The following is a 26,989-nucleotide window of genomic DNA, read 5'->3' on the forward strand; positions in this document are numbered from 1 at the left end:
AATCTTCCTATTTCCACAACAAAATCAACAGCGCCTCAAACACATGCTCACTTTTCAAAACATTCAATTCTCTCCACTGTCCCCCTCCACCTCCACCCACCTCATCTCTAACTGCTGATAATTTTGCTAACTTTTTCACTGACAAAACATCTACCATCAGCAGTCAGTTCTCCGCTCCACACACACAGGAACTCAGACCAACCACACACACAGCCACACACCTCCTCTCTTCATTCTCCCCCTCAGTGAGACAGAAGTATCCAAACTTCTCCTCTCCAGTCATCCCACCACCTGCCCTCTAGATCCCATCCCCTCACACCTTCTACAATCCATTGCTCCTACACTTTTACCAGCACTGACACACATCATCAACACATCTCTCCACACTGGCATTGTCCCTAACACATTCAAGCAGGCTCGGGTAACCCCACTGCTTAAGAAACCCACATTAAACACGTCTCTTGTAGACAGCTACAGACCTGTTTCTCTCCTACCATTCATAGCAAAAACACTTGAACGAGTTGTTTTCAACCAGGTGTCATCTTTCCTCTCACAGAGCAACCAATTGGATGGCAATCAATCCGGTTTCAAGAGTGGCCACTCGACTGAGACTGCACTGCTGTCGGTCACTGAATCCCTGCGGATTGCAAAGGCTGATTCCAAATCATCAGTTCTCATTCTGCTCGATCTATCTGCTGCCTTTGACACAGTGAATCATCAGATCCTTCCACTTCTCTGGTTTGAATCCTATCTCACAGGTCTTTCAGAGTTGCCTGGAGAGGGGAGGTATCCAAAGCTCATCAAATGACCACAGGGGTTCCTCAGGGTTCAGTTCTTGGACCCCTCCTCTTCTCCATTTACACTACATCACTTGGTCCCATCATACAGGCACATGGTTTCTCCTACCATTGCTATGCTGATGACACACAACTCTTCCTTTTATTCCAACCAGATGATCCCACAGTAACTACACGAATCTCAAGCTGTCTGACATCTCGGCATGGATGAAAGAACATCATCTGCAACTCAAACTGGCAAAGACTGAGCTTCTCGTCTTCCCTGCCAATCCGACTCTAAATCATGATTTCAGCATCCAGCTAGGTACATCCTGAATTACCCCATCAAATTCGGTCAGAAATCTTGGAGTGACCAAGATGCACCATCCTTGATGACCAACTGACCTTCAAAGACCACATTGCGAAGACAGCTCGGTCATGCAGATTTGCACTATACAACATCAGGAAAATCAGGCCCTTTCTAACAGAACATGCAACACAATTTCTCGTCCAGGCTCTGGTCATTTCTAGGCTTGATTACTGCAAATCTTCTGGCTGGACTGCCATCATGAGCAATCAAGCCTCTACAAAGATTCAGAACGCTGCAGCACGTCTCGTCTTTAACGAGCCCAAAAGAGCCCACGTCACGCCTCTCTTCATCTCTCTGCACTGGCTACCACTTGCTCCAGTATGCATGACGAACACTTTGTAAAGATCCATTTTGAGGGTTATATTAGCTGTGTAAACTTTGTTTATGCACTGTTTAAGGCAAGCACGCGATTTAAAGGGACCGCAACCTGAATCGGCGCATTTCTAATGATGCCCCAAAATAGGCAGTTAAAAAAATGTATAAAAAAAAAAAAAACCTGGTATTTTGAGCTGAAACTTCACAGACACATTCAGGGGACACCTTAGACTTATATTACATCTGGTAAAAAAACATTCGATGGCACCGTTAATTTCTGCTTTTGCCAATTTTTATCCTATCATTCCTTTTTCCATTCTAGATAATTCTTCCTTTTGATTCACTTCTTTTAGCCTTAAGATTTTCTTAAGGTCAAGTTTTCAGCACCTGAGATCATTTTTATGCCAGGTATATGATTGGACATGGATAATTCCAGTCTGTTCTATATGCTCTACTGTTGTTGATATCTCCACTCTGTGTCAATCAAATATTTAATTCCTGATATATCCAAAAACAACTGATCTGACTCCTCTTTTACACGAGGATCACAGAGATTCTTCTTCAGTAGGCCTTCCTCATCCTATTTTGCAGAAACTACAGCTGTGTCTTTAGCTTCCTGTTTCTTCTGTGTGTATCTGTGTTCATTTTCAAAACCAGTATTGCTCAATACCCTATTTCCTCTTACTTTCTTTGTGTTATACGCTCCATTTGTCCTTTTTTCTTTTATTTTCTTTCTTTCTTCTGGAGCCATATGGGCCCATTTTCCTCTGGAATATAACTACTCTTAACAGGTGTAACTGTTTTATTCATTATTCTGGGTTTTCCTGTTCCCCAGTTTTTGTGGCTTTGATTATTCCTATTCGATGGGCTAGGCCCATGCTGTCTACTCTGAAATCGAGTATTATATTTTTTCTGCTCTCCTTTTTTAGATTTAAAGGGTTTACTACAATAACCTGTATACACTCCCTGTTCTGTTCTTCATTTATTCTGAGGCCTTACTTTTTTGGTCTTTACGTGCTGTGTAGTAAGGTCATATACTGCTAACGTATTCTGGATTTCTTTACTACTAGCATTATTCAGTATTGTGGCTAAAGTGTGTCCTCCAGGTAAACTTCTGCCCACTTCTCATAACAGTCTGATTTTATCTTCATGAGGGACGTCGGCTTCTATCGAAAGCCACATACTCAAAATTGGCACCCATCTTTTTGGGCTTCTATCAAATCCTTTTTCCATTGGGCATACTTATCCTCTGTACCTGTGAGTTCTCTGGACCTTTCTAAGGCCTTGGCTGTAATTGCATGGCCAGGACAAGTGTGAACTAACTGTGTAGTTGAGTGTTTCTCAAGTCTTGCAGCTTCTGCTGCTTTCATAATGCGGTTTGCATAACGGCTATGGTCTTCGCCCTGTTTTATTTTTCTTACCTGCTGTTTAACTGCTTCTGTTAAATTTTTTTCTAATCATTTTGCCTGGTAGTCTACTTGCTCTTCATTTGGCTCTTTTGAGTAAGTACAGTGATGTGTCTGTTAGTTATCATATACGGACACTATAAGTAAGTGTCTGTTATTACCCACACTTGTCTATAGGTACAAAGGTAATTACCATGTATGTACCACTGGAAAGTACAGCAGTGTTTCTTATTAGTTTCCATGTACATACATGTCAGGTAAGTACCTTGTGTCACCACTCTTTTACCTGTATGTACAACAGAATTACTCTATGTGTACCAGAAAAGTATACGTTCTGTAAAATAAAGTGCTACTCATATAGCTTTTATCGGCTGATACCACTTATTGGCCGTTACATTAGTGCATCTCTAATATATATATATATATATATATATATATATATATATATATATATATATATATATACAGTACAGTCCAAAAGTTTGGAACCACTAAGATTTTTAATGTTTTTAAAAGAAGTTTCGTCTGCTCACCAAGGCTACATTTATTTAATTAAAAATACAGTAAAAAACAGTAATATTGTGAAATATTATTACAATTTAAAATAACTGTGTACTATTTAAATATATTTGACAAAGTAATTTATTCCTGTGATGCAAAGCTGAATTTTCAGCATCGTTACTCCAGTCTTCAGTGTCACATGATCCTTCAGAAATCATTCTAATATGCTGATTTGCTGCTCAAGAAACATTTATGATTATTTTCAATGTTGAAAACAGTTGTGTACTTTTTTTTCAGGATTCCTTGATGAATAGAAAGTTCAAAAGAACAGCATTTATCTGAAATACAAAGCTTCTGTAGCATTATACACTACCGTTCAAAAGTTTGGGGTCAGTAAGAATTTTTATTTTTTTTTAAAGAAATTAAAGAAATGAATACTTTTATTCAGCAAGGATGCATTAAATCAATCAAAAGTGGCAGTAAAGACATTTATAATGTTACAAAAGATTAGATTTCAGATAAACACTGTTCTTTTGAACTTTCTATTCATCAAATAATCCTGAAAAAAAATATTGTACACAAATATTTTGTACAATTGTACACATTAAATGTTTCTTGAGCAGCAGATCAGCATATTAGAATGATTTCTGAAGGATCATGTGACACTGAAGACTGGAGTAATGATGCTGAAAATTCAGCTTTGATCACAGGAATAAATTACTTTGTGAAATATATTCAAATAGAAAACAGTTATTTTAAATTGTAATAATATTTCACAATATTACTGTTTTTACTGTATTTTTAATTAAATAAATGTAGCCTTGGTGAGCAGACGAAACTTCTTTTAAAAACATTAAAAATCTTAGTGGTTCCAAACTTTTGGACTGTACTGTGTATATATATATTTAACTCCAACCCAGCTCCAAAACACTTTCCTGTAAGTTTCTACACAGCAATGCATGCTGGGCATTTTGATTGGTGCACCCAAAATGTACTGCAAAATGCTTTTTGATTATCACCATTGTTGAGATTCATATACTGATTCTTGATGTCTTGATGTGTGTCTAAATCATTAAAAAAAAAAAAGTGTCCAGAGCTCAACTATAGCAAACACCGATCACAATAATAGTGACTTAAATAGACTCTTTCTTTCAGTGATTCTGCTTTTTAAAGGTGCCATCGAACGTTTTTTTACAAGATGTAATAAAATCTAAGTTGTCCCCTGAATGTGTCTGTGAAGTTGCAGCTCAAAATACCCCATAGATTTTTTTAAATTAATTTTTTTAACTGCCTATTTTGGGGCATCATTAACTATGCACCGATTCATGCTGCGGCCCCTTTAAATTGCTCGCTGTCCGCCCCCTCCCGAGCTCTCGACTCTATCACTGCATAAACAAACAGCTAATATAACTCTCAAAATGGATCTTTACAAAGTGTTCGTCATGCAGCATATCAGATCATGTAAGTATGGTATTTATTTGGATGTTTACATTTGATTCTGAATGAGTTTGATAGTGCTCCGTGGCTAAAGCTAACATTACACACTGTTGGAGAGATTTATAAAGAATGAAGTTGTGTTTATGAATTATACAGACTGCAAGTGTTTAAAAATGAAAATAGCGACGGCTCTTGTCTCCGTGAATACAGTAAGAAACGATGGTAACTATAACCACATTTAACAGTACATTAGCAGCATGCTAACAAAACATTTAGAAAGACAATTTACAAATATCACCAAAAATATCATGTTATCATGGATCATGTCAGTTATTATCGCTCCATCTGCCATTTTTCGCTATTGTTCTTGCTTGCTTACCTAGTCTGATGATTCAGCTGTGCACAGATCCAGACGTTAATACTGGCTGCCCTTGTCTAATGCCTTGAACATGGGCTGGCATATGCAAATATTGGGGGCGTACATATTAATGATCCCGACTGTTACGTAACAGTCGGTGTTATGTTGAGATTCGCCTGTTCTTCCGAGGTCTTTTAAATAAATGAGATTTATATAAGAAGGAGGAAACAATGGAGTTTGAGACTCACTATATGTCATTTCCTTATTCAACTATGCAGAGGTAAATTCAATTTTCAATTCAATGGCATCTTTAAGAGCAGGAGTTTAACACTGGGGTTTTTCGCTGTGTAATGAGTTTGAGGACCTTGATTAACTGGTTTAGGTGTGTTTAATTAGGTTTGCAGTTAATCTCTGCCGGACATTTGCAGGTTTAGGCACCCCGGCCTAAAGGTAACCAAAAACGTGTTTATTTAAGAACAGATTATGCATGAGTGCAGTTTCACATCCAAATGCTGAAATTTTCAGAAAACCTAAATATATCTCATTGCATTATGTAATAAATGAGGACCTGAGAAAGGAATTACATTTTTAATAGTTGTACAAGCTGGCAAATTAATCTTAAGTACTTTTATGCAAATACAGAAAAAGTTTGTCCCGTGTGAAACCACACAGACCAGACCTTTATAAGATTTAGTAATTAGATGACTGTGCTATTTAGATGGTCCATGCATCATGATCTAACGCACACACTTTTATGCAATATTAAAAGGAATAAAAAAAATTAAAAAAAAGCAAACTTCCTCATCTTTTGGTTTAAAAACTGCTGTTGTCATCAGCAATTCTTTTCTCGTCATTGCTCCTGAAGAACCTTACAAAAAGACAACCACATAAAGACAATTAAGGTAAAGTAAAAGATTACTCTGACATGTTGTTTTATCTTAACTGTTATGTCTTCTTGTTGCATTTGTTATTATTGTTGTTGATGATGGTGTGTAAAATAGTTTTGTATTGTGTAATGGTTTAATTGTGCAGCATATTGCAATTGCAGTGATGTGTTTTGTATTTGTTAAACCCTTTTATTGGTCTTTCAGCATCTGTTCTTCATCTGAGGGATTTGACCGGATCAAGATGCTGCTGATCATTGAAGCTCTTCTTCTCATTTCATCTGCTCTAGGACGGGTAAGTGTGTTCTAGTATGAATATTACAGACATGAACACTGATGATGATGTGATCATTATGATTACTGTCGCTGCAGGATCACAGAGATGACGACAATACATATACACTGAATATGGCACCGCAATCTGTCGATGATCAATATAAGGGCTGTAAAGAGAACATGAAAAAGGACGTGGAGACAAAGTATCTGAAGAATGAACTCGATACTTCACCCACTTTTAATGCAGCTTGGAAAAAAGTAAAAGTCGAACCCCCATATGATATCTTGTCAAAGGATCATAAAATCGCCATTTATGTGTACAGTGATGCCAGTGTATACAACGACTTCAATTCTGACACTCGTAGTGGTAAAGAACAGTACAAAAACAAAAAATACAAATGGTATTCACTTTACTTTCTGTTAACTGATGCGATACAGATTCTGAAGAGCAAAACAGAACAAGAAAATAAATGTTATTCAACTTGTCGTCGCACTAAAGTTAAATTCAATGAGAATGCTCTGAACACAGAGGTTCGTTTCGGCTCGCTTGCATCTTCCTCTCCTTGTCCTAAGAAAAAAATTTTTGGAGATGAATCTTGTTTTGAGATCTACACTTGTGAAGGTGCTGATGTGTCAAAATATTCTAAGCTTCCTGAAGAGAAAGAGGTGCTGATTCCTCCATATGAGAAGTTTAAAGTCAAGGCTGTCAAGAAAAGGAAAGATTACAAAGATCTCTGGTGTGAGACTGTGTTTGTGTTGAACACCACTGGAACAATAAGTAACCTGAACTGTGCGGTTGCACAAAAGGACAAAGCCAATCTTTAAAACTTTATTCATATTAAAAGGTGCTTCTGTTAATTATAAGATTTAATAGATTGATTAATTCTAAATAATAATCAAGCTTTAAAAGGTTTAAGTTAAAAAAAAAAAAAGAAAAAAAAATTGAAGCTTTGTACTGATAAGGGCATCAGTTTGGTAACAAAAATGTTTTCAAAAAATAACAATTTTGTACAAAACAGTCATTTGCTGTGTTTATCAAAATAATTTTTAAAATAAACTTTACCATTTTTTACATGTAACTGCTGAATTCAGCAACTCTTGTTTGTGATTTTGTCTTTTTCTAGTGATTAAAGATACAGTTCAATCAAAAATGAAAATTCTGTCATCTTTTACTATTCCAGAGCTGTATGCACTTAAAAATAAATTGATCTGGCTGCTTGTACACTGTTTTTTTTTTTTTTCTTTTTTAATTTTTTTTTTATTTACTTGATTAAAACAAGAGATTGCAACAAAATTCACTGTAATCTCATCAGGTTAAACCATTTTACTTTAATTTACACTGTCTATTAATTATTTTGTTATATTCTGTTGTGTTAAACCAGCATTAGAGAAACTAGGAAAAGGTTTTCTTTTGGAGAATAAGGCTTTGCACAGGGAGAATAATTGTCTAAATAAATGTATTAGAGTTTGTTGGTATTTTTAGGGTAAAGTGTTGAGCTTGAGTTGAGGACATGCAAACAAGAAGTTGTTTTAATAAAAAGACAACTGTGCAATGGATGTAACATTACCATCTGTAAAGAAAAGTATATTTAGCTAGAACCCACATATATTCTTTGATGGCATTTTTTAACCAGCAGTCACATAATCAGTTTTAGGTTTTTCAAGTGGCCGGTTCACCTACAAATATTATAATGAGATCAAATTTTTGCCAAAATTAATGGAATTTTCCCCCTTCAGTAGTTATACACATCTGAGTGCATTTCTTTGGCCTAGAGAGGCCATTAAGAGTTTGTTCTGCAAAATGTCTAGAATTTATGTTTGTACATTAATTTAAGGTCAAAAGAAAAGCAGAATCCTGACATGTTCTTTGTTGATCATCCTGAAGCCAGGTCTAATATCTCTGTCGCCAAACTCTTCTGCATGGTTCACGAGAGCTTCTTTGAGTTTTGTACTCAAATGAAATCATTTCCTCGAACCCCTGTAACTAGAGACATTGACTTGGCTTTACTTGAAAGGTTACACTTGAGATGAATGTTACAAAATTGAAATCTCTAGAAACTTTACTCTTCTGGTCACCAAGCGCATATCTCAGTCTTGAGGAGCGAAATTTTGCCTTTCAAACACCTCCAAGATAACGTCTGTCGTTAAAGGCCTTCAGGAACAGAAACTTCTGCTTTTGTGCATTCATATATTTATTACCCTTAAATTAAAGAGATCACCCAAAAATTATGTCATTAATTACTCAAACCCATGTCTTTCCACACCCCAACATAATTTACCACTTTATTTACAAAAATATTGTCCTGCAATCCAGTGGGGGGAGGGAGCATTATTCTCATTATTGCAGTGCATTATGGGATTGAATGAAACTTAGCAAACTGGCAGGTCCAGTAGTGATGGAAAGATTTATCTTGAACTCTGTCATGGAAACTAGCATGTAAAAACCTTAAATAAAAATGTAAAAATCAATTAAAAAAGAATTTGTACCTGTATTATATTATGCTGTACCCACATTGGACCAGCAAATCGGAAAGCAGATTGATGGGAGATTCAGGTGAGACATGGGAATTAATTCGGCACGATCCTCCCAGTGCATTATGGGTATATTCTTGCTGGCTATCCTGTCAACTATTGCCCTGTTTAATGGTAAAGGGATGATTTCACATACAGCCTTTGATTAGCTGGTTCAGGTTTGTTGGAGGGTTGGAGATCAATTACATGATCTTTCATGATTCATGATCTAATACAACATTTTTAAAGATAAGTTGCAAGGCCTTGTTTATGAGATAGAGACAGTGAGGACAAGAATTAACAGGGGAGAAGAGTTGGAGGATGGGGCCGGGAATAATTTCATTAATATTTCTTCTGTTTAATTCAGAAAATGTCTTCCAACTGTAACTTTCATAGAGTCAGAGCTGCTCAAAGTTCAACTTAGACATGCAAAAGTTTTTTAGCCAGTGTGAAACCACACATAGACCTTCACAAGAGTTGTGTTGAAATCGACAGTTTAGATGAGCTGAATGCATCAAGATCACACCTCAGCTCTTATTCATCAGAAAACACACATTAGCGCATCCTCATATGTTTGTTTGAAGAAGCGTTGTCGTCTGACTGAAAGCAAATTACTTTCTGATCTTCTGACAAAAACAGATTACAGTATTTTCAGGTAAGTTTGAGGCTAAAGTACAGGGTCAGGGTCATTGTGGAAATCACATATTCCTATGGAAGTGGTATAAATATACTATTTGTGAGTTGTGTTTCTTGTCTTTCAGCATCTGTTCTTCATCTGAGGGGTTTGACTGAATCAAGATGCTGCTGATCATTGAAGCTCTTCTTCTCTGCTCGAGGACAGGTAAGCTTGTGTGTTCTGAAGTCAAACACAGACAAACATAACAAAAACTGCATCATGATGAGCTCAATATTTTAAACATTTTATACATCACAGTCACACTTCAGCTGTTATAGCCCACAACATGCATATAATCAGCCATATAAAACAAGCTACCTTCCTCTTCCCTTAGTTTCAAACGTCATTATCATCTGACTGTAAGCGAATGGCTTTTCTGATCCTTTGCTTTCATCATTGAGCTTTTTCAAATTTATGTTATGTAAGAAGTCAGTGAAGCACATGTAACCACCTTATTCATTTGAAATTAGTTGTCATTCTAAATGTTTAATAAAATAAATTTGAGAGAACCTTGCCAAAGTTATGAGAATATTACCTCTAATTCGGGTGTTTTTTTATTGTTTAATGTAGACAATGACCAGCAGGTGGCGCTGTGACCACACTGAACAAGTGCATTCAGAGCTCGCAACCATGGCCTCAAAGTGTACTAATTATTATAGTGTGTGTTACAGTAGTACTTTTCATAACTATTTATGGTTGACATAACTGTCAAGCACCACAGTACATCTTTTAATTAATAAATAGCTTTTATTGATACAATATTTTAGTTTGTTCTTTATCATTAGATCAGAATCAAGTCAAAAGTTAAGCTGTCATATAGTCATATTACATGTTAGAGCATGTTGCAACATTTCACAAAAAATATACATGTTTATATAACAAGATCACTTGGTGTATTACATGCATTTCAAAAACAATAATTGTTTAATAACAATGAGATACATGCAGTAGCTATATGCATGCAAGTTAACCGGTTAGCACTTTGTAAAGTAAAGTTAATGTTAGTAAAACATTAACAAAAGCAGCCCGGTTTCCACCGTCACATAATGCACAGTTCAGATCACTTCTTGTTCCAGTGCTGTTCAACACAAACACAGTCTCACACCAGAGATCACTGAGATTTTCTCTTCTCTTGACGGCAGTGACATTAAACGTCTCATATGGAGGAATCAGCACCTCTTCCTCCTCAGGAAACCTTGAGTAATGTGTGAGATTCGCACCTTCACAAGTTTTGATTTCAAAACAAGAAACATTTCCATAACCTTCTGCTAATGTTCGATCAAGAGAAGAGGATGCAAATGAGCCGAAACGAATCGTTGAGTTCAGAACATCTCTATTAAATTGGACATTCGTTCCTCGATAGGTGGAATAGCATTTGTTTTGTGTTTTATTCAGAATCTGTATCGCGTCTGTTAACAGAAAGTGAAGTGAATGCCACATGAAGGACTTGTCTGTGTAGTTTTGTTTACCATTGTGAACGGCATTATTAAAATCAGCGTATACTTTAAAAGCTGAGTTAGTGTACACATAAATGGCAACTGAATGATTCTTCGTCAAGTTGTCTCCTGGAGCCGTGGCATTCTTTTCACCCAATTTCCAAACTTTTTGATATTCAGGCGAGTAAGACAGTTCCTTCTCTAGATATTTAGTTTTCACCAGATTCGCCATGTCTTTTGTACAACCGTCATATTGATCATCAACAGAATTCAGTGCCATATCCAGTGGATATATCAGTCCTTCAACAGCATCTCTCTGATCCTGCAGCGACAGGAATCATAATGATCACATCATCATCAGTGTTCATGTCTGTAATATTCATACTAGAACACAAGCTTACCTGTCCTAGAGCAGATGAAATGAGAAGAAGAGCTTCAATGATCAGCAGCATCTTGATTCAGTCAAATCCCTCAGGAGTACTGTATGTTTACTATTAGAGTCTTTTACTTTACCTCCAAATTTACCTTGTTATTTTCAGGAGCAATGACAAGAGATCAGTAAAGGAGGTCGCTCATTGCCAAACTTTTTTAAATTATCCCAGTGTGTGTGTGCGTGTGTGTGTGTGTGTGTGTGTGTGTGTGTGTGTGTGTGTGTGTGTGGTCCTGGTAAACCCTGTGTTGTAAGGACCAAATAATCCCCACAATGATAGCAATACCAGTCATTTTTTACCTTCTTTCTTTTTAACTTTTGCACTTTTTAATTGTTTTGGAATTGGGGATGATAATTTTTGCCTAAAATCACTTGATAGAAGACTTCAGCTGCTCATTGGTCCATAACCATCGTCGTGTAACTCTCCTTTTCATGAAGAGTCATACATTTTCAAGATCATTACAGATCTGCTGGCCAGTCAGTCACATCCACATGTGTCTATCAAACCATGCAGGATAATTACCATGGACTTACCAAGAAAGATGTCTCTGTACAATCCCAATATATGCATCCACCTCAATAGTATTCTCACACATATGCGAGTCACCCATGCTGTTTACACCCATATACATGAGAGACGTTTGTTTTTGCACTTGATGAAAGTTTGGTCCCTTTTGTCTTTGCCACTGAAACTTTGATGTGTGTTTTCCCATTTCCACTGTCTTTGGACTATTTAAGATGAGCTCAGGCCCAGAGAACTCATTGGCCTCTCTAGAACTTTCTCCTTGTGTGAGTTCACCTGATAATTATGGATGGATTCAAAACAGTTTAACTTGGATTTTCTATAATCTTTTCACTTTTATTATGCCTTTGTCCCAACTTTTTTAGAGTGTGTTGCATCCAACAAAATCAATTTGTTTATATTTACAAAATACATTTAAATTTGACAATGAAAACATTGGAAATTCTTTCTTTGTACCTTTGTCAATTATACAAATTACAGATTCTTTATTTTATTGCATTTTACAATATGTCCCAATTGGGGTTGTATGATAATATATGGGTTTCATGTTTTTTTTCTGCAGGACATAGTACAAGATGAACTTCTTGTATGTAAATTTGGTCTACTACTATCAATTTTGTAGCAAAATCAACTAAGGGCCAAATTCCTGCTAGGACCATGGTCCCGGTTATCAAAATTGCCAGTAATACAGGTTTGGGCAGGCATGGTTCATTCCATTTCTTAATTTTTCTTGCCCATTCTTCACATTTTTCTCCATCATCCAATTTCATAATTCCTGAAAGATAAAAACAAAACAATTAATGGGAGTTTTCCGGGGGCCCCCTCCATCCCCTTAATTTAAAATGGAAATTCCTGACTTGAGGTTCTGATGTTGTGGTCAAATTCACAATCACTGTAATTTCCAAAGTAAATCTACGTGCCGGTAGATCTTCTGTTTCACCTTCCATAAAAGGTTTTTGCTTTGCCCTAGCATTCTTTTTCTGAGGGCTTCCCTCCTGCCAGAAGTCTATCGACACACATCCGACCCTGGTAACTTTTTGTATTATTTCGTTCAGCCAACGTTCTTCGTCAATTTGTCCAAACTGGCATCTCATATTACCATTTTCCTCATCACATTCGCCTCGCCTGGGGAAATCAACTCTTTGTGACATTATTTGTTCTCTATCACCATCAATGGTTACAATTGACTAGATAAAACCTTTCCCTTTCTTTGGTTTCACTGGTCATCCGTTGTCATCAAAGCACATTTTCAGGTTCTCTAGTTCATGGCCCAGACTCCCTGGATCCACTAGCAACCGTTTGCTTTGAACTTCCTCTATTCCTGCATGACATCTTGGTGTCGAGGAATAATCAATACTGCTGTTGCTTAGCTGTCATTATCTAGGCCCACACTTGTTGCGTTCCAACTACTGCTAACTAAACCACGAGCTTTTTGCCATGCAAAAGAAAAGAAAAGAAAAACAAAACAAAACAAAACAAAACAAAACAAAACAAAACAAAACATTCATCAGAAAAAATACATCATTGTACTTAACCCCCAAACAGGCATGAGACCAGACTACCCTGCAACCCTCTTCTTACAGGAGTAGACACATTATACACATGAACATTGATGATGGAACCCACAATGTTAATGTCCATATTAAGAGTCCAGTCCTCCTTTTAGAACATGCCTCAAGGAACATCACAAGAATATATCAGTCCAAACAAGTATTCAGGATGAAATTGTCTTTTCTCTTTTCAGTACTCAAGACTGATTTCAACACTGGTTGATGATTGGTACAGCCCATACAATCACCCAAGAAAACCCTCTGTATACAAACAAAATTAAACAATAATCAGACCAAACCTGAAACATTCCTTTATGCATATACAAAATCCAACCAACGGAACCAAAAAAAAATAACACTTACATTGAGCTGAAAGAACAATGATGTTCCTCAAAATATGGCCCATACAAGGGCTTAAACAGAGGCCCTGTCCCAAATGGCACACTCTGGACTTGTGGACTTCCTCAGAGTCCACACTTTGGTGACGTCATGTAGTGCAGACCTATAGGGTCCTTGGCGCGAGTCCACGAGGGCGCATTGAGAGGTATTTTTGGGACAGACTCGATCGTCAGGCCGGAAATAATGGTCTGGTTGTTTTTTGACAGGAGCTGCAGGTTCGGGGAATATGCTGCCTATTGTTGTTGTTGTTGTTTTTACCATTGTGTTTGCGAGATGGCTTGCCATGCAGAAAAATCTTATTTTTGCGCTCCGACGTTGTAGTCGAATACGAGATTATTTTTCGTGCATACAAATGTTGATGTTATGCACAGAGGAAAGGGTAAGGAAATAAAAGTTATTGACTTTGTAGCTAAATGTTATAACTTGTCAAATCGTTAGTGCATTAAGTAAATAATACACATAATAAACATGTGCGTGAGTTTCAGATGAATTTACAGGTTTACATATAAATACTAGGTTTACATATGACTCAGTAAAGCCCTGACATTCGGTTCTATTTATTTAATGAATCATAATGCGATCGTATTATTCAGCGCGCTATTATTATGTTTGAGATATCAACCACTGGTCGATGACCATAATGTTTGTATAAACTGTAGGTAACAACTGGTAAAATGTACACCTAGGTCATAAAAACCGTAATGATACCTACACTTAAATATTTTCTTCTCAGCCATGTCATCAATTGCTTTTGAGCGAAATCTCCTCCCATCCGTTGTCTGATTGGCATTTCGCAAGGAACCCTGGGTAGTTAAAGTGTGCGGATCCTGCATCTATGCGGGCTTCGCGGAAGACCGCTTCAAGGGTACAAAGAGGGCGCTGCTGAGCACACTTCAGAGCGTTAAAATGCTGAATGGGACGGCCTACGGACTCGTAGACTCGGCGAGCACGCGCAATTTAAGTCCACGAGACCGAAAGTCCACATGAAGTGCGCCATTTGGGACAGGGCCAGAGATGAACTCCTAGCCCTGCTACAGCACACCTGGCTACTATCTTACTCACTCTCCTATAAACGGGTAAGCTAGCATGGTTATGCACCTAAAACTCCCCCTAGTGACAGGGAGGAAAATTACCCCAGGGACAGTTTGTACCAAACTGTTACAAGAGAATATCGTTCTGTACTTTCAGCAGAGCAGATTCAGTGCTGTGTCGTGTTCTGAAGCCAGACTGGAATTTTTCAAAGATTTGATTGTTGTCTAGAAAAGAGTTTAACTGAATGAAGACTATTTTTTCCAAAACCTTTGACAAGAAAAGCAAATGGGACACAGGTCTAAAATTTGACAGGACAGCAGGATCAAGGTTGGTTTTTTTAGAAGAGGTCTGACCACAGCGTGCTTGAATGCTGTTGGTACAGAACCTGAGCTGAGGCAGCTGTTTATGAACAAGAGGAGACATGGCCCCACTGTTTTAAAAACCTGTTTAAGCACCTTGGAAGGAATAATGTCCATAGGACAGTTAGTTGGTCTCAACCCCTGGACCACCTCAGCGAGGAGAGACAGTGACACTGGCTTAAAGACAGAGAGTACAGAAGAAGAGCACAAGCAGGGGCGCAGGAGACATTTTCAAAGTGAGGGGGACCAAACTGCTTTCCGGGGGGGGGGTTGTTATGACAACGGGCGGTGCACATATGCATGCGCCGAACGCGTCTTTCCCGTGGTCTTTCCGCGCTCATGGGCAAAGGAGTTTCTCTGAAAGGCTTGCGCGAGACTGAACGGAACGCGGGAAATGAAGTATACCCGGGCCTTAACCGCTCTAAATTTTAATGGACTGGAGCTCACGTTCACATCGGGAACACGGGAGCACCGCGATGCGACCGCAAAAGGCACTTTCACTTTCACGATCAAAGTGCACACCACTGATAAGCATTGTAAACGCAGTATTACAGTATACACATACCAGATCAGTATACAGTATATTACAGTATACAGATCTCCTCTCGTGCGTCCTCCACTGGATGAGGCAATATCACTTTCGTTTCTATTTCAGATATCTCTTTTATAGATGCCATCAATGCTTTTGCCTTTCAAGATGTAATTACCGAAATCAAAACAGTCCATAAACTATAAATCCTCACGAAAACTTCAGTCAAGCCAGCTCGCGCGTCAACCTGAGAGATCAGCCTCCTTACCTTAAAGTGTCGAATTTCTCGGTTTCTGAATGGATGGTTTGGCTTGATTGACAAACGCTAACGTTCGGGCCTGATTTATATAACATCGACCTGTCCTAAAACGTTAGCACGCTTTGATCGATGGTTTGGAGATCGCATGTTTCTCCGTTCGAGAGCGCATTTCCTGTTCACATCCGTGACAAAACAGTTGATTATTTACGAACGGAAGCTCACAGAAACGTGAGAATGGTCTCATTTGAAAGAAAATATCCTAAGCTAAAAGATTATATAGTGTGACTAAATGAAGCAGCTCTTATCAAAAGTGCGGGGGTCGACTTCTATCTTTTCAAAACTGCGGGGGTCCTGACCCCCCTGTCCCCCGTGCCAACGGCGCCCCTGAGCACAAGTCTAAACTGTTAGACATATTGTTAATGCCCTGTTTAACAGAGGCTACTTTGTCAACAAAATAATGGAGAAAATCATCACAGGTTGACTCTGTCGCATGCTGCAGAACATTACTAGATGGATTAGTAACAGACTGAATTGTACTGAATAGCACTCTCGGGCGATTACAGCTGGTGGAAATAACATTTGACAAATACTGACATTTAGCTGCTTTAACAGCATTTTGATACTCAGTGAGACTGTCCCTCAATATACCCAGTGATACGTGTAACTTGTCCTTCTTCCACTTGCGCTCAGCCTGTCTGGACTGCCGCCTGAGGGCGCGGGTGGTGTCATTAAGCCAGGGTTCTGGTTTGGTTCTGACAGATATGCATCTGAAAGGAGCAATGCTGTTAAAAATCTCTGAGCAGGTGTAATGGAAGGAGAAGATGAAGTCCTCTGTGCACAGAGGAGAGACCATGATGTCCTGGGAATAAAGAGTGGTGTTCATGAAGGCAGCAGCAAATTCTCCAGCTGTGGTGGACGTGATGGTGCGGCGGCGACCGGCTGGAATGAGAAATTTGGCTGCAGGGAGAGGGACTTTAAATTCAAATATAACAGGGAAGTGGTCTGAAATGCAAATGTCACTTATTTCTGAGATGGATACAATCAGTCCGTGAGAGATTATCAGGTCCAGTGTATATCCATGCTGATGCGTGGGGGCGTTTACTGACTGTGTCAGCTCTAAAGAGATCAAAAGGCTTTGAAACTCCTCAACCAACTGACTGGCTGGGCAGCAAACGTGAATATTAAAATCACCACAAATCAGCAAACTGTCATATTGTGTCTGTAATTCCGCAAGCAACTCTGAGAACTCCGGAATAAAGTCTTTATTATATTTCGGAGGGCGATAGACAACAGCACACAGTAAAGGACATGCAAATTGAACCAAAGATAGCTGAAGCTCAAAGCTGCTGTAGTTCTTAGGTGGGAGCAAACGGCAGTTCAGGTGTTGTTTAAAAACAGAAGCCAGGCCACCACCATGACTGGACACTCGCGGCGTACTCAGGAAAGAACAGCCGGGAGGGAGGAGGGAGGAGGAAGCGCTGTTATCACCTGGTTTTAGCCAGGTCTCTGTGAGCATGAGACAATCCAGATCGTGAGTGGAAATCAAATCGTTCAGAATAAAGGTCTTATTTGTAAGTGAACGAGTGTTTAACAGGGCTGTACGTACTGACCTACAGCGTACAGTCTGCTGAGCGGCATGACTGAGCAGGCGGAGATTCCCCTGCACACAGCCCCGCGCCTGGATCCTCACAGGCCAGAGACACAGAAGCAAACACCCGACGTCAGGGAGAGCTGGTCGGAGCCACCGATAGCAGTACTCCAGTACAATCCGTGGGTATTCCATTCAGGGAACAGCCAGAATAATCCATACGCGAGGAAGCCAGGTAAGCCTTGAGTTTCACCATCATCCACCTCCTCTTTTTCCGCGTCTCCTGCGCCTCTTGTTGCGAGGCAACGCACAGACAGGACGCCATAGGTAGGCCGGCACAGAAGCAAGCAGAGGTGGCGGTGTATTTGAATGCCCATTTTTTTCACATTGAGGCAAATTGTTCACAGTATCCCGTATTTTCAGCAGGGTCAGACGATTAGTAGTAGTGATGACCCATCATGAATGACAAACAGTAGAAACACAATAATGAACAGCAAACTCAACAGACGCGGACGGCGAGCCATATACAGCGGCGCCATCTTCGATCGGAGATAAACATTTTCCATATCACTAATGCATTCCTCGCATTTTATCCATTTCAAGCCTGTCCATACACACTCACTCAATCCTTCGGATTTCCTGTTCTTTGAGTCATTATTACCTCTAGTTTGGGATACTTTATTCTGCATTCCTCACATATGACACATAGTGCTCCCTTTATTGCTCCGGGATGCTCCTTATACTGACTGCACTTAATTTTTGGTTCCTCTAGGGGCTTTTCCTTAAGATCCTTTTTACGGTTTATCTTTAGCTGGACCGTCCCACCATATGTATTCTCCAAAACATCCACATATTACACAGTTTCCTCTAACAAACAGCCTGCTACACTTTAAACTAACAGCACTGCCTATTTTGCCTGTCTTTTTCATGTTGTGTGTTTGTCACAATGTAATTCGTTCTGCTTTTTTTAGACTAATCATGTCTCTGCTCTTATCACTCCTCTCTGTCTGTTGATTGATATCATGTTTTTGAGCTTCAGTTCCTCTGTATCTTGCAAGTCTTTCTTTCGTAAAGTTTTAGTCATCTTTGACCAAAGTCATTGTTTTGCGATGCGTCTCTAAGCACCTTTACCTTATTTTTATTATTCTCAGGTTAGGTAAGAAAGTCAAATCTGACTTAAATTATAAGCATTTTAAAAAATACTTACAATCAGACAGAAGACTTCTCCGTGGTCTGTTCAGGCTCAACGACTTAAATTAATGCCACATGAGGCCAAGTTTAGTTATAAAGCTATAAGTTCATTTATTTATTACACTAATACTACTAACATTACATATATTCTACTAACATTCTATACAAGTAATTAAATAAAGTATAAGTATTGAAAAGTTCTTCAGTCAAGGCAATATCAGCGATGGAGGCATCATCAGCTGGTTCTGGTGTCGGAGGTACAGCCTCAGGTGTGAAGCAGCCCCTCCTACTCTCTTCATGGTCCAGCCTTTTATAGACTATCTGACCACTTGATGTCATCTTCTTGGGAATTCCCCTCATCTGAATCTATATATAGAGGCCTGTCTCTTTGTTCTGGACTCTATTCCTCTGCTGCGTCCCGCACTTCTGATCAAGACATCCTTCAACGGTAAGACTGCCTTTCTTTCTAATACATGTTAGTTCCTTTCTAACCTACTAGCATGTTACTAACAAATGCATTATAATAACAGTTGTTTTTCATTCTTTAAAAAGTGATTAATACATGCAATAAAGGCATTACAATACCAATTGTCTGTTCATTCTTTGGTAATTAATATATACTTTAATAAAGTCATTACAATAACAGTTGTCTGTTCATTCTTTGATGGTTAATATAGCCTATATACTTTTAGGCTCTTTCTATTTTTTTTCTGTTTTATTTTGATGTGATCACATCCTTTCTATTGACCTGATCAAATACCTCTGTTCTTATACACAAATATCAATCTCGTATAAAGATATCATTCTCGTATAAAATACCATTCTTGTACAAAATACCATTCTCGTACAAAAACAAATATCATTCTCGTACAAAAATACCATTCTCGTACAATATGCCATTCTTGTACAAAATATATCATTCTTGTACAAATATATCATTCTTGTACAAATATATCATTCTTGTACAAGTATATCATTCTTGTACAAAATATATTATTCTTGTACAAATATATCATTCTTGTACAAATATATCATTCTTGTACAAAATATATCATTCTCTTATATATTTCAATAAACATTTTCAAATTAATATCTGTAGTTGTGTCTTTCTTTTTATTACTATGTTACTCTTGCAGACAGGAAATGTACTTTCAGTATCAAAGTTGCATTATTCTAATGAGACAGGGCGTGGCTATCAATAACATCATATACTGCTAACGTATTTTGAATTTCTTTACTACTAGCATTATTCAGTATTGTGACTAAAGTGTGTCCTCCAGGTAAACTTCTGCCCACTTCTCGTAACAATCTGATTTTATCTTCATGAGGGACGTCGGCTTCTATCGAAAGCCACATACTCAAAATTGGCACCCCATCTTTTTGGGCTTCTATCAAATCCTTTTTCCATTGGGCATACTTATCCTTTGTACCTGTGAGTTGTCTGGACTTTTCTAAGGCCTCGGCTGTAATTGCATGGCCAGTACAAGTGCGAACTAACCGTGTAGTTGAGTGTTTATCAAGTCTTGCAGCTTCCGCTGCTTTCATAATGCGGTTTGCATAACTGCTATGGTCTTCGCCCTGTTTTATTTTTCCTACCTGCTGTTTAACTGCTTCTGTTCAATTTATTTCGAATCATTTTGCCTGGTAGTCTATTTGCTCTTCATTTGGCTCTTTTGAGGAATTGAATGTGAAATGTCTAGGATCTGTTCTGTGCACTGGAACTGGTGTGGATGATTTAATCCTGACTCTCCTAGCCTGTACTCTGGGCTCTTCCTCCCAATTGTCACTTCCATCTGTACCTGACTCACTGTCTATGTTATCCTCAGATTCTGACTCCTGTAACGTCCGCTGTAACTCTCTATTTTCTTTTTTAAGTGCCTTTAACATTTTATCCTTTTCTCCAACTGCCTTCCTCATAGGAATAACCTTCCTGGAATATAGCCTGTTTTCCAGACTTTGACCATCCTTCCGCCTTAGCTATACTTTTGTCTGATGGGGATCTACTAGCTGACCTCATTTGGCCATACGTTAGGCTGTGTCCTTAACACTCTGAGGTCTGAAGGTATCGCCGGCGATACCACCGTGGTTTCTTCTTATCAGTGTGAAAGAGAGTCAAAATACTCCGTCAATGTTGCACATACAATTAAGAGTTATACACCATTTTAATCTGTGGAATATCTTCTTTCATTTGTGTACACTCAGAGTAAAAACAAAATGTTGTGCTCTTTGTAAAATAAAGAAAACTAACATGATGCGTGATCTCTCCTCTCCCTCTGAACGAAGTCCAATCTGATAGTTCTTAGAAAATGAACTGTAACTTAGTGAATACTAATGACAAAAAAATTACACTTATGTCTAAAAAAACGTTAAGATGTCAGGTTTTAAAACATGTAAGTCAAATCGAAAACAAACCTTCTGTGTTTATGTAATCTGTATGAAAAGAGAGCCATGTCAGAAGTCCGTGATTCAGCTCATTATCCGCTAATGCGGCCACGCCCACGGAGCCAGCGCTATTCAGACGCAAATTCAGAGGCAATACATGCATTCATCATCTCAATCGTGTATTTATTGTCTTCAAAAGTGTTTTGAATAGCCATATTTAGCGATCTCTTGCCTCTGTTAGTTCCTTGATTGTCACATGATATTCCTCTTCTTTTACTGAGGCATTTGTGGACAAAAGGGGCAGAGCGCCCTCCGGGTGCAAGTATGAATGATGAAAACACAGTATCCAGCACTCATAGTAATGACAATAAATATAGAATAATAAATATTATCTCTGTATAGAAAATTGATATAAACATATGAGAATCCATCAATATTTCTCCAAATGTGTATGCTTTTAAGAAATTATGGTCAATATAAGATTTTAAGAGTCAAAATGTGAAGCTTGAGTCTTAGATCTTTTTAATGATGTATAGTTTGTCAACTGCACATCAACATTTAGGCTCTATAATATAACAAATATAGTAGCCTATATGAAATGCCCTAGAGGTAGGAATGTTCAGACGCTTTGCATCACAGAAATACATTATATTTGAAAGTATATTAAAATAGAAAACCATTATTTGGTTAGAGACTTGAGACTTCTTTTAAAAACATTATAATGACATTATAATGTGTTCAATCTTTTGACTGGTAGTGTAATTTAACATAGGCCTATACAAAATTTTCTTCATATCATGTGCAATAATACGTGCATGCATGAGATCACAAAAATCATGTTTTTTTTGTCCTGAGTGGACTTTAATCCTGTTATTAGCATGATCACAGAGGGTTTTTTCACAGCCTACCTGACTGAAAGGCCTCATTAATATGCAAGTCATTTTAGGTCATTATTATTCAATTCTTTTGTCTTCTCAGGTGAGAATCACCCATTACACATGAGGATTCCTGCCTCCTCGCATACTGTGTTTCTTGACCAAAAGTGTCTTAGAAAATTTAAATCTCTCTATTGTTTTATATGAAGGAGTAGGAAGGATAATTTTTACTTCATTCTGAAGCAAAAACTCTAGTCTACAACCTCCAATACCTAGAAGTCTTATGAACATAGATTTAATATACTTTTTTTGGCCTTATTTCAGTGACTTAAGTTTTTTGTTTTTTCAATAACCACGCATAAACGTTATTCCTTCAAAAACACAAACATGTACATACATGTTCCTCACATATTATTGTAGCCTAGTTTGTGCTGAATACAGTGTAATGACACTTTTTCCATTAATATGTTTATGAACAACTGAAAAAAGCACAAATGTCAGGGCATGTCAAAACTTCTCCAGGGCCCCAAAAATCCTCAGACCCCTGAGGGTTAAATTATTTTTCGATCCAACTTCTGTTCTAATGATCTACCTCTCTCTCTGCTGGTTGGGTTTTTGTATTTTACTCCTTTGATGTTTACTTCAGGCCAATCGTTTTTTATCTGATGTTACACCCTCCTGAGCTCAAGATCTCATGCCATCTTATTACATAACCTTACTTCTCTAAGATTGTTATCTGATGACTCACTACTTTGACTGGCACGCTCTTCTGTTGTGTCTTGCTCAATAGAATCTGACAGCCATTCTTGTGACCCTTGATCTCCTGTCTCTTGGGGTTCAAGATTGTCTTCCCAAGGTGCAGTTGGTTTCATCTTACTTATAGTTTCTGCTAGCCTTGGCTGTACTTCATACCTCTCTTTTTGCTGTTTAAAGTTTTTATTTTATCTTGATCTCTGTCTTTAACGAGATGATTTATAGTCATTTGAATTTCTTGGGACATTTCTATTATTCCAGCTACGAGTCCCTCTAGACATTGTTCTGTCACTACTGGGGGCATATGTATTTCTTTATCACCTCTGCCGTTAGCTTCTCTAATTACATATTTTATTAACAATCTAGTCTCTTCTCCAGATTGTTCTTCTGTACGTGTCTGTGTACTACTATCAGTTAATACTACATGTGCCACACTATTCCATTTTGGAGAACCTCTACACATTCTTACAGTTCCTGTTTGCTGAGGACCTAATCTGATTCTCATATTCTCTATCTATTTAAGAGCTTTCAGTTCCGTTGTCGACTCTCACTTTTTCAGGCCTTCCCCAGGCTGTCATTAATTCTTGAACTGCTTTAACTATTGTTTTTCCACTAGTTTCTTTCAGAGCTTTAGCCCAAATCTTCCCAGTGTAACTATCTGTTACTACTAATATGTATCTATGTCCTAACTTTGTTTTAGGATTAAGGGGACCAGCTATGTCCATTGACCATTCTTCATTAGCTCTTTGTGGGGTTATGGATCCATAGTTATTTTTTTACGTTTTCTGTTATCCTTTTCTCATGCAGTTCTCACAATTTTTTCTTACCACTTCATATTTTTCTCCAATTTGGAACATGTATTTTATTATCACTTAAGATTTTTCCCATATTTTTTTTTTCTATAATCTGTTCCCCTGTTTCCCATATTTTTTTTTTTTTCTATATCTGCTTCTTGTATTACTACTATTCTTTGCTTTTGGACTAATCTATCTATTTCGTTGTTTCCCTGCGCCATTTCATTTTCGTCTTTGCTATGTCCTGGTTGATGGATTACCGTAAGATCCATTCCGTTTATATATTGTGTTCTATCTCTCTCCAAATATCTGTGTGTTCTATTGGCTTCCCTTTACTCTTTGTATAACCATTTTCTTTCCAGATGTCCAAACTTTCAACATACTGTTACAACCACGCCTGTCCCGGACTCCATTTCCCAGAATCCTCCCTGTTCTTCATCTCTTTGGACTTACCTCGTCAGCTTTCCCACCATCCCTGGATTCCCTGCACCTGTTCATTGTCATTAGCACTCCCTTTAAGTTGGACTCACTCCCTGCACTCCCTGTCCGTTCTTGTTGTTACCTTGATGTAGTTCTGTGCCCTTGTTCATGTGTTTGCTGTTCTGATATCTTGGTTAATAAATACCTGCACTTGTAGAAGTCCGTATCTGCCTAATCCCTGCTGCAGCAACGCATTTGTAACACATACTTACTGTCTGTTACTAATATCGCCTGTTCTATGTTTAGCGCTTTCCATTTTTTTATGGCTTCCAACATGGCTTTAACTTCTCCGGTCTGTGCCGTTCCTTGTATAGTGCCAGTATTCCTATCTTCCTCCTTGCCTTTATGTTTTATTATGGAACCCCAGTGTGCCAGAGTTTTTGAACCGTCAGTATAAACTACTGTACTTTTTACCAAGTCTAATTTTTCTTCTAACGCTTTTTCTGTTCTTTGTGTCTAAATTTGAGGTCTGGGTCTAACAGCATGTTTCCCCATCTTTCTCATCTTGTGGTTTGGGCCTTACTGTCCATAACTTTATTTTTACTCAAGTGTGCCATTACTGGCTCGTCAATGTTAATATAAATTAACTTCTCTCTGGCTAGGCCCTTCAATTCTGGATATCTTTTACTTTTTAATTGGTGTAAACTTTTTCTCTGGGTTTTCCCATGTTCCTGTAATTATTCTTATTGGCATATTACTTCCTTCATTCCTTGCTATTAATTGGTATCCAATAGGATCTATTGACAGGTCTAACTCCAGATTTTTGTCATCTACTCTACCTTCGAGTTGACCTGAGTTTAAAATGGCTTGTTTCAGTTTCTGCAATGACTCATCTGCTGCACTTCCCCAGTTCAATATTCCCCCTTTTATAATGGAATAAATTGGTTTTGACATTTGACTATATTCTGGAATAATGTCACAAACATATCCCATCAATCCCATCATTTGTTGAACCTCCCTTACTGTCTCTGGCTTTTTTAGCTGGTTTATTTTTTTCTTTCATCGATTGGGTAACTCCTCTATTACCTGCAGTAATCCAAAATCCTAAAAATTCCAAAACATCTGTCATCAATTGTGTTTTCTTTATGTTTAGCTTTAAACCTGATGTTGCAATCTTTTGCAGTACTTCCTTTACCACTTTTACATGTTCTTCCTCATTTTCTGAAACAATAAGAACATAATCTACATAGATTTCTAGTTGTAGTCCCTGCATTATGTCCATAATTGTTGCCTGAAAATGTACCGGGGAATTCATATACATAATGTTTATTCCCTACTGTAAATTCATTTTTTTTCCCTGGCTCTCTTTATCTAGCGGTATTGACCAAAAACCGTTTGCTAGGTCAATCTTGGAGAGGTATTTTCCGGACTTGATTGCATTAAGTACCATCTGTCTGGCTTTGTCACTCTATTCAATGCCTTGAAATTGGCCACTAATCTAAACATTCCATCTGGTTTGGGGACTAATCGTATCGGACTATTAGTTACGGCACCTTTGATTTCTTGTATTATCCCTTGCTCCTCAAGCTCCTTTATTGTTTGTGTCAATTCTTCCCATCTTTTCTTATTAATAGGATATTGTCTTTGGGGTTTATGTATTCCTCCTTCAATTTTATGTGCATATTTTTCACTAACCTGAATAAAAATAAATTGGGTCTATGGAATTGTCAGTCAGCAGTGAACAAAGCTGACTTCATTCCAGCCTTTGCTGCTAATTCTTCTCTTAATATCTTGGGCCTGACTGAGACCTGGATTCGTCCAGAGGACTCAGCAACCCCTGCTGCTCTCTCTAACAACTATACTTTCTCTCATACTATAACTATACTTTCCCGCGCCAGTCTGGGAGGGGTGGGGGCACAGGACTTCTCATTTCTGACAATTGGAAATACTCCACTCATTCCTCTCTTTGCAACAACAATTCATTTGAGTTTCATGCTATTACAATCTCAATTCCTGTCAAAATCCGTATCGTAGTAATTTATCGCCCCCCAGGCCATCTGGGTATCTTTGTAGAGGAACTGGACATGCTGCTGTCCTCATTCCCAGAGGATGGTACCCCACTTGTAGTTTTTGGCGATTTCAACATTCATCTAGAGAAGGCTTATGTTTTGGACATCCTCTCTCTTGTAGCTTCATTCGATCTCAATCGGCTCATTACCTCAATTACATACAAATCTGTCAACCAACTTGACCTCATTTACACACGCAACTGCATCACTGACAACATTTTGGTAAAACCTCTGCACATCTCCGATCATTTCTTCATTAGTTTTAATCTACAACTCCCCATTTGTTCACCACCAACCCCTCTACCAGTTACCTTGAGACGAAACCTGCGCTCTCTTTCTTCTTCTCATCTTTCCTCTGCTGTTTCATCCTCCCTTCCCTCACCCTCACAATTCTCATCTCTGGATGTGAATACAACAACAGACACATTATGTTCCACATTAACTTCTTCTCTAGATAGTATCTGTCCTCTGTCATCCAGGCCTGCAGGTGCCACTCCCTCTAATCCCTGGTTATCTGATGTTCTTCGTGAACATCGGACCAAACTCAGGGCTGCAGAGAGGAAATGGCACAAATCAAAAGACCAATCTGACCTAAGTAGCTATCAATCTCTGCTCTCATCCTTTTCTGCTGAAATTCATGCTGCTAAATCTTCCTATTTCCACAACAAAATCAACAGTGCCTCAAACACACGCTCACTTTTCAAAACATTCAATTCTCTCCACTGTCCCCCTCCACCTCCACCCACCTCATCTCTAACTGCTGATAATTTTGCTAACTTTTTCACTGACAAAACATCTACCATCAGCAGTCAGTTCTCCGCTCCACACACACAGGAACTCAGACCAACCACACACACAGCCACACACCTCCTCTCTTCATTCTCCCCCCT

At 38.3% G+C, this 26,989-nt stretch overlaps 2 protein-coding genes across 2 annotated transcripts; one reads left to right on the plus strand and one right to left on the minus strand.

The window, feature by feature from the left end:
- The first annotated feature begins 5,978 nt into the window (after nucleotides 1–5,978).
- Nucleotides 5,979–7,402, plus strand: LOC125261878 (erythroblast NAD(P)(+)--arginine ADP-ribosyltransferase-like). The gene is made up of 3 exons (XM_048180439.1): nucleotides 5,979–6,065; nucleotides 6,255–6,342; nucleotides 6,420–7,402. The coding sequence occupies exons 2-3, from the start codon at nucleotides 6,292–6,294 to the stop codon at nucleotides 7,146–7,148; spliced, it is 780 nt and encodes a 259-aa protein (XP_048036396.1). The 5' UTR covers nucleotides 5,979–6,065; nucleotides 6,255–6,291; the 3' UTR covers nucleotides 7,149–7,402.
- A 2,851-nt stretch (nucleotides 7,403–10,253) lies between these two features.
- Nucleotides 10,254–11,467, minus strand: LOC125261877 (ecto-ADP-ribosyltransferase 5-like). The gene is made up of 2 exons (XM_048180438.1): nucleotides 11,348–11,467; nucleotides 10,254–11,268 (listed from the first exon to the last, which is right to left on the minus strand). The coding sequence occupies exons 1-2, from the start codon at nucleotides 11,396–11,398 to the stop codon at nucleotides 10,477–10,479; spliced, it is 843 nt and encodes a 280-aa protein (XP_048036395.1). The 5' UTR covers nucleotides 11,399–11,467; the 3' UTR covers nucleotides 10,254–10,476.
- Nucleotides 11,468–26,989: the final 15,522 nt, after the last annotated feature.

The sequence above is a fragment of the Megalobrama amblycephala genome, unplaced genomic scaffold, assembly GCF_018812025.1.
Source record: "Megalobrama amblycephala isolate DHTTF-2021 unplaced genomic scaffold, ASM1881202v1 scaffold518, whole genome shotgun sequence".
NCBI lineage: Eukaryota > Metazoa > Chordata > Actinopteri > Cypriniformes > Xenocyprididae > Megalobrama > Megalobrama amblycephala.

Excerpts from the sequence above, each read along its gene's own strand:
- LOC125261878 (XM_048180439.1), top strand. The coding sequence starts at position 6,292 with ATGCTGCTGATCATTGAAGCTCTTCTTCTCATTTCATCTGCTCTAGGA. Across the intron at positions 6,343-6,419 it reads TTTCATCTGCTCTAGGACGG|GATCACAGAGATGACGACAA; the intron begins GTAAGTGTGTTC and ends CTGTCGCTGCAG.
- LOC125261877 (XM_048180438.1), bottom strand. The coding sequence starts at position 11,398 with ATGCTGCTGATCATTGAAGCTCTTCTTCTCATTTCATCTGCTCTAGGA. Across the intron at positions 11,269-11,347 it reads TTTCATCTGCTCTAGGACAG|GATCAGAGAGATGCTGTTGA; the intron begins GTAAGCTTGTGT and ends CTGTCGCTGCAG.